This window comes from Chlorocebus sabaeus, chromosome 14, assembly GCF_047675955.1.
Source record: "Chlorocebus sabaeus isolate Y175 chromosome 14, mChlSab1.0.hap1, whole genome shotgun sequence".
NCBI classification, from domain to species: Eukaryota; Metazoa; Chordata; class Mammalia; order Primates; family Cercopithecidae; genus Chlorocebus; species Chlorocebus sabaeus.
The window spans coordinates 84,837,233-84,852,430 of NC_132917.1; the positions used below are offsets into that span (position 1 = coordinate 84,837,233).

The following is a 15,198-nucleotide window of genomic DNA, read 5'->3' on the forward strand; positions in this document are numbered from 1 at the left end:
ATAATATCTGTTATAACCATATACTAGAGCACTATGTAAAAACTTTAAAATTATATTATAGAAACATACAAATTTTATCTAGACATGTATGCCCCATGTACAAAGAGAAAACATTTGAATCATGGGATTGTGAGTGATTTTTATTTTCTTAGTTTTGCTTATCTGTAGTTTCTAATTATCCTAAAATTAAGATATTTCTGATAGTGTTTTTAACATTGCTTTAAAAAATCAAACAAGTTATGTAAAAAGTCTCCAAGTATTAAAGCTCCAAAGATCAAATCGTATTGTGTTGCTTCTCTTTAGACAAAAAGTTATTGCATTCTGTTGAAAGCCCCAATCAATCTCAAATGTTCTACAGTAATGAAGAGTAAACGTAACCACAAAAATAAAAGTGTATGTGTCTATACATGAACTTATATATATACACAAAACATTATAAATATGAGAAGAAATTGAGAGAAGCAAGATGTTAAAAATAAAGTTTAATTGGCTGTAACTAACAAATACAAAGTAGAAATAAGTATGATTAGATATTTTGCCTAATATAATTTCTAAGCTACAATTAATAGCTATATACTATATTTCATATTTTACAGAGAAAGCAAATATTTTCTAATACTACTGAATGTTTACAAAACTTAATCACATACTAGATTTAAAGAAATTTTTATTAAATTGTGAAAAGCATAAGCTGTACTTATTCTTTGCCTATGCTTTAATCAAAGGAGAAATTAATGATGTGTCTTAGGACTTTAAAATATTCATATAAAAATCAAGAAAGTCAAAATCTCTTAGAGACTAAGAAAAATGAACTTAATATAAGTAAAAATCTATGGAATGGAACCCAACAGTTCTCAAATTTACATTTATAGATCTGAATCAAAAATTAGAAGCTACACAAATTAGTTTACTTAAAACTTTAGGAGGGTAAAATGTCACAAGACACATAAGAAAATGAAACAAGATAAAAGCAGAAGTAAATTAGAACACAGAAAACTACTGTTTATTCTTGGGAAAAATTGACAGACACAATTATACCAAGTTCATTAAGAAAAACAAAAAGTTTCAAATGAAGAAAATAACAGATATCTTGTCATAGTTAAATGTATAGTACTCAAACTTCTATATAACTAAAAAGCTAGCTGAAATAAAGGGTGAGAGATTACTTTTAAATATGCATCAATGTTGAGAGACAAAAAGTCTATTTCAAAATATGTAAATTACTCATACAAATTTGAAAGAAAACTCCAAGATGCAGATGGTTGCAAAGTTTAGGTCGATTTTTTAATGGACAGTAATAAATATGCGATAATATTTTCCCTTGCCAATAATCAAAAACATCCAAACTAAATTCTTCAAAAGAAAGCATTTATTATACGTTCCAAATTAACGAAAATAAATGTTAAAAATTGATGAAGTCACACTTGAATTGAATGAGAAATCGTAAAATCTTCAAAATCCAGAAAATATTTGTGCATTTAATTGGTAATCTCACTCCTGGGAATTTGTTTCAAGAAAATAATCCAACTAAGGAGAAAAGCTATATGCCTAAAATTGTTCTTATAAACAAGAGTGTAAGCTATCTCTGTCCATGTAAATGTATAGTGCATCAGCTCAAAGGTGCATTCTGCTTCTATATTTGTGATAAATATGATGAGTACATTACAGAACTATGGGTTAGTATTAATGATAAAATGGTAACTGAAGGGGGCAGAATATAAAATACTTGCACATATGACTTGACCCAGGTAAAATGGGAATGTCTGCTAAGAAACAAAACACAAAGGAAAAATGAAAAATCAGTGCACTTGCTATGTTAGAACTTCAGGGTTCCATGTAATTTTTAAGATTATATTCTCTTAAAGATACAATCGATTCCTGTGAATTTTAGAATAAATATTTGCTTAGTAATAAATGGAAAATGATTGAGCAAGTTGTAATGATCACTGCCTTCTTCTACAGATTGTAGTGGAGGAGTTCCTAGAAGATATAAATAACATCCTGAACTCAGGTGAAGTACCTAATTTATTTGAAAAGGATGAACTGGAGCAAGTTTTAGCGGCCACCAGACCAAGAGCAAAAGAAGTAGGAATTTCCGAGGGGAACAGGGATGAGGTAGGACGTGCCAGAGTAGTTATGTGGCTTTATCACAAAAAGATTTCTTCACCTTTTATTTAACCATTCACTGATCCCCTGAAGGGGTCCATGAATACAATATTTTTCAATGTAATTGGTTTCCTTTGTGTTCTATGTATTTTATTTTCGGTGTTTAAAGCATTGGTGCACCAGACTTCCAGAAAGTTCTGTGGGAAGCAGAAAACAGAAATCCCACTGCCCCACGGAGGTCATAGTCTTGTCCAAACTGGCTAGCCTCTCTTATTCCTCTTTAAGCACCAGTTTATTCCACACATTGCAGCATCCTCCTGTGGAGGGCTGAAGGCTTAGGTCTAGTATTGTTGATGCCCTTGCCTAGCAGCAATGTTACAACACAACAAAGCAGGAATGTGTTTTCTCTCACTCTCTCAGGAACAGTGTGACTGCTGTACTCTGCCATTCTCCAACACCATGCTAGATCCCATACACCGTTACTTGCTCACCCCAGCTTTTTTCCTGGTTTCTGCACCTTCTTTAACTTTCTGGCTGTTCTTTCTTATATCTTTACTGTTTCCCTTTGTGAGAATTGTCTCTCCTGCTAGGTCAGAGATTATAGGTACAGATGCAAGTCTACTTCTGCTAATGTAAGCAGGAAGGGATTTATTAAAAGGATACAGAATCATTGGAAGGGCCAAAGAAAGAAACTCCAGACTGAACTCCTTGGAATGAATATAAAATGTACACTGTAGAAGTCAATGGTCAAGGTGGTAGCCGCCTCTGCCACAACCATTCCTGCTGAAGCAGGGAGCCACTAAACCAGTCAGTGTGCCTCTGTGTCAACCGTCAGCTCCAGAGCCATGTGTCCTCCATCACATCAGGAAGCAACTGAAATCAGGAGGCACTTCCAGAGATAATAGCTCCAGGATAGTTTCTCAAAGAACTAAGAATTGAACTACCATTTGATCCAGCAATCCCATTACTGGTATATACCCAAAGGAAAATAAATCATTCTACCAAAAAGACATATGCACCTGTATGTTCACTGCAGCACTATTCACAACAGCAAAGACATGGAACCAACTCAGGTGCCCATCAATGATGGATTAGATAAAGAAAATGTGACAGGTGTACACCATGGAAAACTATATGGCCATAAAAACGATTGAAATCGTGTCCTTTACAGTAACATGGATGCAGCTGGAGGTCATTATCATAAGCAAATAGTGCAGAAACAGAAAACCAAATACCACCTGTTCCCACTTACAGCTAAACTTTGGGTAACATGGACATAAAGATGGGAACAATAGACACCGCAGAATAAAAGAGCAGGGAGGGAGAGAGGGATGAAAGGGTTGAAAACCTACCTATTGAGTACTGTGCTTACTTCCTGGGTGACAAGATCAGTCACACTCCAAACCCCAGAATCATTCATTATACCTTTATAACAAACCTGCACATGTACCCCCAGAATCTAAAATAAAAGTTGAAAAAGAAAAAAAACTCCCATACTATGCGACTTCTGCCAGACTCTGCACTTATAAAACCTGATGCTGTGCAGCACCCTGGCCCTCTCTCCCAGATGTCCTCTGCCCCACAGCAAAACCTTGTATGAATGGCCCTTTATTCAAATGATCTCCTCAAGTACACGGGTGAAAGGGACCTAAATCACATCCAGAACCCTAGCTGCGATGGAGTTTGCAAAATGACATTTTTAATCTTTCCAGACTGTGTGAGAGAAAGAGGTTGGAGTGAATGTTGAATAACAAAATTTACATATCTACTATACTGACATTTTATATTTGATATTGGGAACCTCAGATGCATTAGCCAACACTTATTTTCATTGTTGCTTAATCATTATTTTAAATTGAAAAAATATCTTTCTTTTTGTCAGGTGTTTCAATACTTTATCAGCAGAGTGCGTCAGAAGCTGCACATTGTTCTCTGCATGAGCCCAGTTGGGGAGGCCTTTCGGTCCCGGTGCAGGATGTTTCCATCGCTTGTGAACTGCTGCACCATTGACTGGTTTGTGCAGGTTGGTGACATCCCAGCATATCTGTTTGAGAAGTTGGACTTGCTTGACTTTAAAGGGGTTAACACATTGTCCAAGAGTAACTCGTGGGTACTTGTATTAGCTTTAAAGCCTACTAGGAATTTATTCATGTAGGGAATGACCATGGCAATCATAGAACAAAGACAAAACAGAATTTGTAAAGGTAGAGGAGACCATTGAATTTAGCAATGTGGAAGTTATCAGCAATCTTGACAAAATCTGTTTCAATGGACAGTGGGGGAAAGGGTTCAAGAGAGAAGAGGGGAGAGAAATCTGAGTCAATGATTATAGGCAACACTTTCGAGTTTTGCCCCAAAGGAAAGCAGAGAGATGGGGCAAGAGCTAGGGGACATGTGAGGTCAAGAGAGGAGTATTTTTAAATGTGAAACACAAGTGGCATGCATGTGTGCTGATGTAAATGATCCAGAAAAGATAAATATATTGATGATGTAGCATACCGAGTTAAGCGCTGTGGGACCAGTGACCTTGATTAAGCAAGAAGGGATGAGAATGAGTCCTCAAAGAAGGGGCTGACTTGGTCAGGGAGCATCGACAGCCTACCCCTGCGTAACAGGTGGGGAGACAAAATATATGAGCACAGATGCAGGTAGTGGGAAGATGTGGGGATAAGAGCTCATTGAAGTTCTGTTTTCATTGCTGTTATTTTTTAGTGATATGGGTAGTGAGGTCATCAGCTGAGAGTGAAGAAGAAAGACTAAGTGTCAGCAGTTTAAGGAAGTAGAATCAGGTGTGGAATACTCAGGAGAGCACAAAACTGATGTATTTAAAAAAGGTAGAAGCATTTCTGGGCTGCACTAAGAGCTAATTATCATAAATTTAAAGTGATACTAATCGGCAAGGTTGTGCATTTTTCTCCAGCCATGCTCAGCTGCACAGTTGCAAGCATGGAGTAAGAGAGTTGCATTTGACCAATGCTCAGGTGAGTTCAAAGAAGCAAGAGAGGAGCAAAGGAGTTGAGGTGTGCAGGACAGTAATTATAATGATGGACGTGAGGTCCCAACTACGTAACAAACGTAGTGAGAGCATAAGGTCCCTATAACATATGTGATTTATTTATGGAATTCTAGAAACACCCAATCATTAATTCATTCAGTCAACAAATATTTATTGAACAACTTCTGTGTGCATGATACTGTGGAGACATACTGGTCAGTAAATGCAGACCCAGGCACCCCTCAAATGGACAGAGCCCTTCAGTTCATTAAGCTCCATGGACATGAGTAGGAGTTAACTAGGTGAAGAGGGGACCGGGCAAGGAGGAATTCCTGAGAAATATGTTTTTCTTGGTATTGAACTGTATGTTATTGAAATGACACAATAGATTTTCTAGATTTTTCCTTGATTCACAGTGGCCCAGAGAAGCACTTCTTTCTGTGTCAAAGACATTTTTCTCACAAGTCGATACTGGAAATGAGGACCTGAAAGAAAAGCTTCCCTTGATGTGCGTGAACGTTCACCTGAGTGTCTCCAGCATGGCAGAGCGCTATTACAATGAGCTGCGCAGGCGGTACTACACAACACCCACCTCCTACCTGGAGCTTATCAATCTTTACCTGTCTATGCTGTCTGAAAAAAGGAAGCAGATTATTTCAGTAGGTTCAATATTGTCCATGAAAATATTGTTTTGCTTGAACTCAGAACTTTTGAGAATGCGTGGAAACTCTATGCACTGTCTTACCTGTCAGGGCCCTGTATTAGTCCATTCTCACACTGGTATAAAGAAATACCTGAGACTGGGTAATTTATAAGAAAAGAGATGTAATTGGCTCACAGTTCTGTAGGTTGTACAGGAAGCATAATGCTGGCATCTGCTCAGCTTTTGGGGAGGCCTCAGGAAACTTTCAATCATGGCAGAAGGCGAAGAGGAAACAGGCACATTTTATGTGGCAAGAGCAGTAGCAAGAGAGAGAGGGGGGTGGTGCCACAAACTTTTAAACAACCAGATCTCACAAGAGCTCACTATCATGATGACAGCACCAAAGGGGGGATGTTGGTAAACCATGAGAAACTGCCCCCATGATCCAATTACCTCCCACCAGCCCCCACCTCCAGCATTGGAGATTACATTTCAACGTAAGATTTGGGTGGGGACACAGATCCAAACCATATCAGGCCCTCTCCATCCTGATATGTGCCCCTGACAACTTAAAATATGACCAAAAAGTGTTTCCTGCTGTCGGTCTGAGGGCCTTCTCCTTTCTCAAGAATTTTATTTATATATATATATATATATATATATATATATTCCTTCTGTCATTTATGCAAGTATCCTTACTCAGTAGAATGATATGGGCATCACAAGACCATCAAAGTTATGCAGTGAACTTGTCATCTCTGTGGTATTTAATACAGAGGAAAACATTTTGTTAAGCAATACAGATGGTGTTTTAAAGAACATGTGCCAGTGGTATCAGTCAAACTATGTACAGCCTATGTTCTGCCTCTGGCTGTGCAACTTTGAGCACATTAGTAATTTCTCTAAGCCTTAGTAGAAAATAAGGCTAAAAGAAAATCTGTATCTACCTGTTGGCTTGTCGTGGAATTTAAGACACTGTTAGTGAATTCCTGAAACTGTGATCTGACACATATAAAGTGCTCAGAAAATAGAAGCTGCCATCATCATCATCATCAGGATGTTAATATGACCTACAATTTTCTACATTTTAAACACACTGAAAAGGGAAGCACTTACAATATAGATATTTAAATTTTTTGGAGGATTTTTACCTGGTAAAATGCCTGCCTTGTGAAATAACTTGACCAATATTTTTGAAATCTGCCCATTTTAACCAAGCGTTCTTTTTTTTTTTTTTTTTGAAATGGAGTCTCGCTCTGTCGCCCAGGCTGAAGTGCAGTGGCACTATCTCAGCTCACTGCAACCTCCGCCTCCTGGGTTTGTGCCATTCTCCTGCCTCAGCCTCCCAAGTAGCTGGGACTATAGGCACCCGCCACCACGCCCGGCTAATTTTTGGTATTTTTAGTAGAGACGGGGTTTCGCCATAGCCAGGATAGCCTTCATCTCTTGACCTTGTGATCCGCCCACCTCAACCTCCCAAAGTGCTGGGATTACAGGCATGAGCCACCGCGCCTGGCCATGAGCCAAGCTTTCTGACTCACTTTCGAAAAACAGTTCTTCCCAGGTGTTTCCTTTACCAGATGCCACCCCTTTGATCATGGTCAAGAGTTTTCTACCACAGGGAAGTGGGTTCAAATCCAGCAGCCAGAGCTAGACCCTCTGGACCTCATCTCCCTAGGGGTCCTCAGCCCTGCTGGCCAGAGCAAACAAGCTCCCAGAGCTGCAACCTCCAGGGATTCACATCTGGACCTGTTGCTCACTCATTCAACATGCTACCACGGGGAATAAAAACAGTACCATGTGGTTCTCACTCATTTCAACATGCTACCACAGGGAATAAAACCAGTACCACGTGGTCCTCACAGCCACAGCCCAGTGACATCCCACTGCTGTGGCCAGAGGGCATGGATCCAAACAACTGTGATGAATGTCATGGCCATTTCTAGAGTTCCATTACCTGAACATTTCCCAGTTTGTAATATGTTCACAACCTGAATTATTACAAACTGATTTACCAATTCTGTAGATGTAAAAGTCTAATACATGAGTAATATGTGTTCGATACCAGTAAACTTAGAGTTATAATACTCATTATAATAGAAATTTTCATTGTCACTTAGGCACGAGATCGGGTGAAGAATGGTCTCACCAAGCTACTAGAAACAAACGTACTAGTAGATAAAATGAAATTAGATCTTTCAGCTTTAGAACCTGTACTTTTAATAAAATCACAAGATGTTGAAGCCCTGATGGAAAAATTGGCAGTGGATCAAGAAAGTGCCGATCAGGTATGCTGCAGTTCCTGAGAATGTGGAAAAGGCTTCAGTCAGCAACTGATTACTTATACACAGTGAGACACGATTGGATTTTTAATTATATATGTTATTAAAATAATTAAGTGATAGATTTAGCAAAGTTTTTTTTTTAGCAATTAGAAATGCTTTTAAGTTGTAAACAATCTCCCTTTACTAAATCAGTTTGGCTCTGTCCCCAAGAATTGATGCAGCCCAATGAATGGGACAGAGAATTGTGAGAAAAGCACCACCTACAAATGTAAAGCAACTGCGTCTCTCCTAAAATGGAACTGTTTGTTGTAAGTTTATATTCATTATGCTATTGGCATGGCATAGATGGACAAAGGAGAGCATAAAATGCAATCTAGCTAATAGCCTTTCATCATTACTCTAATCCAAAGGGCAAATATGATTCATTATTATTGGCTTTGTTTTAAACATTAAAATTCAAATAATGAGGCCACTTAAGCAGTCATGTCTCAATGGTTAGGTCCGTAACACTGTGCAGGAAGACGAAGCAACAGCAAAAGTCAAAGCTGAAGAAACCCAAGCAATAGCTGATGATGCTCAAAGAGATCTTGACGAGGCACTACCTGCACTGGATGCTGCCAACAAAGCACTGGATTCCTTAGATAAGGCAGACATATCTGAAATTAGAGTTTTTACAAAGCCCCCAGATTTGGTCATGACAGTAATGGAAGCAATCTCCATTCTCTTGAATGCCAAGTGAGTAATTCAGAATCACATATTGCCATGATACCTGGTAAGAGTTCTTTACTGTTTTCCTCTATGATAATTTATATATTCATTCCCTTCTCAGCCTTCTCATTGCTTCAACTGATCATTCAACAAATTGATTCAAGGAACATTTTCTTCCCCAACATCTATTTTGTACTAGATGGTGGAAGATATGTTTTTCTCTACAAGATATACACAGGCTAGTGGGAAGTAGACATGAAAACTAATAATTTCATTATAACGTGAGAGTTGTATAGTATTGGGAGTGCTGAGCAAACAGTGCCTAAGTCCAGCTGGGGATGTGCAAGCAGGTTTCTTGGAAAACAATGCTCAGTTGGATAGCGGGACCGTAGGCGAGCTCAGGAATGAGCTTTGATGTTCTTGGAATGGGATGGGGCTGGGCAGGAGACCAGTGATTACATCATGAAAGGTCTTGAATACTGCACTAAACATTTCAGTTTTCATCTTGGAGATACGTAGTTTTCAAACTTTCTTTAACAATACAAACATTTTTTCAATAAAATTATGTTGTAATGAACCTTTCTATGTAAAACTGGGCAAAGGGCTCAGAGCACCACATCACCACCAGGCCTCCAGGAGACAGAGTGGAGAAGTTCCCACTGACCTTAAACTGGTACTTCGGTAGGGCCCAGGGAGCTCTGCAGAGCACAGAGAGAGAGCTGTGGGCAGAAGGGACTGAGAATCGTTGAACATTTTTTATCTCATCAGATTTTCATGGTAGAAAGATCAATCTGGCAAAAGTTCAGAAGAGCAAAGTTCAAAGAGACATAAAGCCCCGTTAGAAACCAATTGCACTGTCCTGGCAGGTGATTTTAAGGGTGGGAACTATCATAAAGGAGGTAAAATGTGAGTGCCTGCAGCATTTCAAAAATAAAACTATTGTTTCTATAATGCCTTACATTTGTAAAACTATGATTTTGTAATTCTTTCTCTACCAAAGCTGGGTTGCATGCAACCTTAGTCACCCATTTTCTTTTCGCCCCATGAATTAATTGTGGTTCACCTAACTACCAATTACTAGAATTACAGTACCGAGATTAAAATTACCCGCTTATTGGGATAATATCATAATGTTCTCAAAGAAATACATTTCTTTTGTTCTTATATTGCTTCATTTCAGTACTATTAATATATCATGTCTGTCTTTCAGGCCTGATTGGGCATCAGCAAAGCAACTTCTTGGTGACTCTAACTTTCTAAAAAGGCTTTTAGAATATGATAAGGAGAACATAAAGCCTCAGATATTGGCAAAGCTTCAAAAGTATATTAATAATCCTGATTTTGTGCCTGAAAAAGTGGAGAAAGTGTCCAAAGCATGTAAATCTATGTGCATGTGGGTAAGAGCTATGGATTTGTACTCTCGAGTGGTCAAGGTCGTTGAACCAAAAAGACAAAAGCTCCGTGCTGCACAGGTACATTTTCTGTATTGTGATATTTTATACAATTGAAGACCATGATCGCCAATCATTCAAATTCTCTGTATAATGTTACTATGGTCTTACGCAATATAGACAGTGACAAAACTCTTGGAAATTAGCTTTTGTTTTAAACAAGAGCTGGCAATTGTTTTTCAGAAATTGCCTCTGAAATCAGCCTTCTTTCAGCATAGGAGGAACATGAGTTCCTCAGTATATTCATCTGAAAAAAAAGGAATTAATCTATTATTTTTAAGATACTTTTTAGCTCAAGCATCTGATGGTCTGTATTTCCGTTTGCTAAATACTTCCGTGCTTGATGGTGTCATCTGAGGTTTTAGAACCAGCTTAACCCTGTCATTGGATGTGAGGCCCTTCATCTTCCCAAGAAGAAAAAAGAATGATCATTTAGTGGAGCAGCTTACTGAAAGAACTATGGCTATAGAGCAGGGGTTGGCAAACTTCTTCTATAAAGACCCAAAGAACCAATATTTTATGCATTGCAGACTATATGGTCTCTGCGGCAAGCACTCAGCTCTGCTGTTGCAGCACAGAGATAGTCACTGACAATACATAGATGAATAAGCGTGATTATGTTCCAATATAACTTTATTTATTGACACTAGAGTTCAAATTTCACGCAATGATCACAGTTCATTAAATATTATTCTTTTAAAGAGTTTTTCTAATTATTTAAAAATGTAAAAACCATTCTTAGCTTGCAGACTGTACAAAAACAGGCAGCAGGCTAGATTTGACCTGCAGGCCATAGTTTGCAGGTCTCTGATGTGGAGAGCTAGTTAGGAAATATTAGTTTCCACTATGGCATGAATATTTAATTTGTTGCATCATTTAAAATTAATAATCCATTATGATGCCTAATTCATCCCAAATGCCCAGTATACCTGTTTCTCTATTGTGATTTATTTTGTTGGGCTTTATTATTGATTTTGTTTTGTTTCATTTACTTCTGTTCTTGTATTTTACTTTATATTTGTTTTAACTTTATATATCACATCAAAGTCTTTTTGGACATGAAAAGAGGAACATATATATAAATTTTTTTAGATCTGTATTATTAATGGGCAAATTCTGCTTTCTTTTTGGGCCTGTTCTTAAACAGTTGCTTGATTTTATTAGGCTGAACTTGACATTACCATGGCTACCCTGAGAGAAAAGCAAGCATTACTAAGACAAGTAGAAGATCAAATACAGGCCTTACAAGATGAATATGACAAAGGTGTAAATGAAAAAGAAAGCCTGGGTAAGTAACTCATAAAATTTACATTGGGCAGGAAATGCCTGATTTTCAGAAGTAGGAAGAAGTTTTTGGGAATCAGGTTTTAGCTTTTATCCAATGTATAGAATGTATTTTCATTAGCCTTCTAGGATCAAATAAGAACTCATGTGTTTTATATATTCAACATCCTGTACCTGAACAAGCCTTCCTGGAGCATGTTACATTAAAACACAAAACAGTATGTGAATTTGATCCGGAAACTAAATACTACAAGGATACAGAAAACACTGTCTTCAGAGTTCTCGATATGGAAAAGGCAAGCTTAGACTTGGTTCTGAAATGGGAATGAATGCTGAATTGGTGTAAGGTTTCATAGAGATGTATTGACATCATTAGTTAAATAATGCTATTCTGCTAAAAAAGAAACAGGTAAATAAGCTTTTAATACTTTATGAAAATATTGAATAGTATAATCTGATTTTCTTAAAATTTTTCTAGCAAAGACGATGGCCCTGACAAAAGCACGTGTAGTACGTGCTGGAAAGCTGACGGCAGCATTGGAAGATGAGCAGGTTCGATGGGAAGAAAGCATACAGAAGTTTGAGGAAGAAATATCAAATATCACTGGGAACGTGTTCATAGCAGCAGCTTGTGTGGCCTACTGTGGGGCTTTCACAGCCCAGTACAGGCAGTCAGTGAGTAACCCTGCTTTCTGTAAGGAGGGATAAGAAGCAGCTGAAACTGGAGCCGGGGGTGGTTCATTTTTCTGAGTTCAGATGGAGGCTCTCCCCTGTAGAGGTTCTTCATGGTAGAATTTCCTTATATATTTCACAGTCCTTCACTCGCCCATCAGCCAGTGATGGTCTACCCCTAGGCTTTCCTTAACACATTCCTCCCCTTCCTTCTCCTGTCTTAGAAAGCTATTCATCATTTACACAGTTCAAAAACCTGGGGGAAGGAAAAGACAGTGAGTCTCCTACCCTTATGATCAGAAGTGGCACGTAAAGCCAGCCTGGATGAGATGTTCTCAATTGGTGAAACTGCAACAGAGGGCCAGTCAACAGAAAGGAGCAGGCAGGGCGAGGAGGAATCTGTGCTTCCTTGGGCTTTTATCTTTTTACGAAAGAAAGCCTCAGCCAGGTGCGGTGGCTCACGCCTGTAATCCCGGCACTTTGGGAAGCCGAGGCGGGTGGATCACCTGAGGTCAGGAGTTCAAGAGCAGCCTGGCCAACACTGTGAAACCTCGTCTGTACTTAAAAAAAAAAAAAAAAAAAATACAAAAATTAGCCAGGCATAGGAGCGGGTGCCTGTGATCCCAGCTACTCGGGAGGGTGAGACTGGAGAATTGCTTGAACCCAGGAAGCGGAAGTTGCAGTGAGTGGAGATCACACCATTGCACTCCAGCCTGGGCAACAAGAGCAAAACTCTGAAAGAAAGAAAGAGAGAGAGAGAGAAAGGAGGGAGGGAGGGAAGGAAGGAAGGACAGGAGGGAGGGAGGAAAAAAAAGAAAGACCGGCCTCTCATTTATCAGAGAATAAAAGTTTCATCTACATGCATTTTCCAGGAAATTAAATTATTTGAAAGAATTTTACAGTCCTTTTTTTGAAATGTCTTCCTAAAAATGTTTACCCTTGTCCTTGAGTTATAAAACCTGATGTAGTACCCTCATATAGACTCTCCAGGAGCTCTCAGGTCTTAGGGTGCCATATTTCTCACTGGGGCCAATTGTGCTTTTTGGGGACAGACAGGTCTCTATTGTGCACTCATTGAAGGAGGTAATATGCCAACATCCCTTTCCCTCATCTACTGACTGCTTGTACACCCTCAGTCATTGTGATAACCCCAAACTTCTCCATGTGCTTTCAGACTCTCCCAATAAGAAAATACAAACCTGGTTGAAAACCACTGTGACAACCCAGTCATTTACATGTGAGATAACTGAGGTCCAAATAGAGGGAATGATGTTTCCAAAGTCACATCTAACTAATGGTACAAAGTACCTAGGCCTCCTGATTTTGGTTTACTTCCTGTGTCCCATGCTCTGATGCCAGCACATCTGTGGAGACTGGGAGGGTTTAGTTCTTGAGCCACTGACTTACCGCTGCCCACCACATTTTGCATGTGCCCTCGTTTACTGAGTTTTCCTGGCTCTACTCAAGTAATCCTTCCTCCTTCTGCAGCTTATAGAGTGTTGGATCCAGGACTGTCAGTCTCTGGAGATCCCAATCGATCCTTCCTTCAGTCTCATTAACATTCTTGGAGATCCCTACGAGATACGGCAGTGGAACACTGATGGGCTGCCCCGTGACTTGATATCAACAGAAAATGGCATTTTGGTTACTCAAGGCAGACGATGGCCTTTGATGATTGATCCCCAAGATCAGGTGTGTAGCAAATGCTTCAGAGAGTGACTTTTGGTTCTGCTTAATGTTGAGCTAGCTATTAAAAAGTATAAAAGTGGGCTTCAATGTACTTTGAGATTTAGATTTAACGTATGTGGAGATTTAGACCCAAAAGAGAGTGTTAAAGTCTAGTCCAATTCCCTCATTTTGTGGATGAGAAAGTAAGAAAGAAAGAATTGAAGTTCTCCCATACTTGATTTTGATTAGTTTTGTTTAGGGGACTGACCATTTGTTTTTTGTTTTCTGCGAGGGCAGAAATCCACAGATCTTCATTCTTCTGTAGTCCTTGTTCCTAAAAGGTCTGAGGAATGAGATTGAAGTCAGGATATGATCGAATATTAGAGCAAGCCTGACTGGAATTTACAATTGACAGCATCCCATTTTCTGACTCCCTAAGTTCATGGATCAGGTTGTACTAAATAGGGTTTGGAAGAGGAGCCACTGTGTAAGCAAGGGAGACCAACTTGAATACCATAAGTATGATCTCTGTTCCCAGATGACTCTTTTCTTTATTTCTTCCACATCTGAACAAAAAGAAGAGTCCCAAACGTTGGGCTTAAAAGGTGTCTTTATTCCCGGGAGGCAGGGCAGTATAGTTTATAATTTCCAATTTGTTTCTAGGTTGAATAATATTTCCACACTTTCTTCTAAAGCTTTCACTTTCTAGCCATTTATTATGCTCTGAAGCAAATGTTCTACTCTGTGCTTTTCCAAACAGGCAAACCGTTGGATAAGGAACAAGGAAAGCAAAAGTGGTTTAAAAATCATTAAGCTTACAGATAGTAATTTCTTACGAATACTCGAGAATTCAATCCGACTTGGTTTACCTGTCTTACTGGAAGAGGTTTGATTTTCACTTCCTTTTCTCATGTTAGTTCCTAACTTTCAAATCATATCTGGAATCCTATATAGGCCACATCCCCGTCTTGCTAAAGACACCAGTCAACTCCATTTTCAAATTGGTCAAACCAATGCCTCTTCTCCTTAAACAATACATTATCACATTGCAAGAGGGGTAGGAGGGAGGACCTGTTGACTTTCAGACATTGTTTTAGTGTTAAGAGAGCTGGCCTCTGTTTCCCGACACTGCTGTTTCACAGGCCTCATTATAGCCCTTGATGGTGAGCTGCCCTGAAAATTCACAACAGTAATGCGGTCAGGATTATGTACATACACTAATGATATGAAGCCAGTAAAATATTCTAGTGGGTATAAACATTAATTTTTACTTGGGCGTAAGTCAGAATTGGATTGAGTGAATTAGAAAAGAATGAACTTTTGTTAAAAAAAAAAAAAGAAGAAGAAGAAGAAGGAGGGAGGGCAGTGTTGTTTGTTGAGTCTAGG

At 38.9% G+C, this 15,198-nt stretch overlaps 1 protein-coding gene across 1 annotated transcript in view; it reads left to right on the top strand.

The window, feature by feature from the left end:
• Positions 1 to 15,198, top strand: part of DNAH6 (dynein axonemal heavy chain 6) — a 313,929-nt gene that overhangs the window by 192,381 nt on the left and 106,350 nt on the right. Inside the window, exons 47-56 of the mRNA XM_007970043.3 lie at positions 1,963 to 2,115; positions 3,989 to 4,129; positions 5,518 to 5,760; positions 7,865 to 8,032; positions 8,529 to 8,764; positions 9,948 to 10,209; positions 11,353 to 11,476; positions 11,951 to 12,147; positions 13,633 to 13,836; positions 14,573 to 14,698. Of these exons, the coding sequence (XP_007968234.3) occupies positions 1,963 to 2,115; positions 3,989 to 4,129; positions 5,518 to 5,760; positions 7,865 to 8,032; positions 8,529 to 8,764; positions 9,948 to 10,209; positions 11,353 to 11,476; positions 11,951 to 12,147; positions 13,633 to 13,836; positions 14,573 to 14,698 (1,854 nt within the window). The remainder of the gene's footprint in view (positions 1 to 1,962; positions 2,116 to 3,988; positions 4,130 to 5,517; positions 5,761 to 7,864; positions 8,033 to 8,528; positions 8,765 to 9,947; positions 10,210 to 11,352; positions 11,477 to 11,950; positions 12,148 to 13,632; positions 13,837 to 14,572; positions 14,699 to 15,198) is intronic.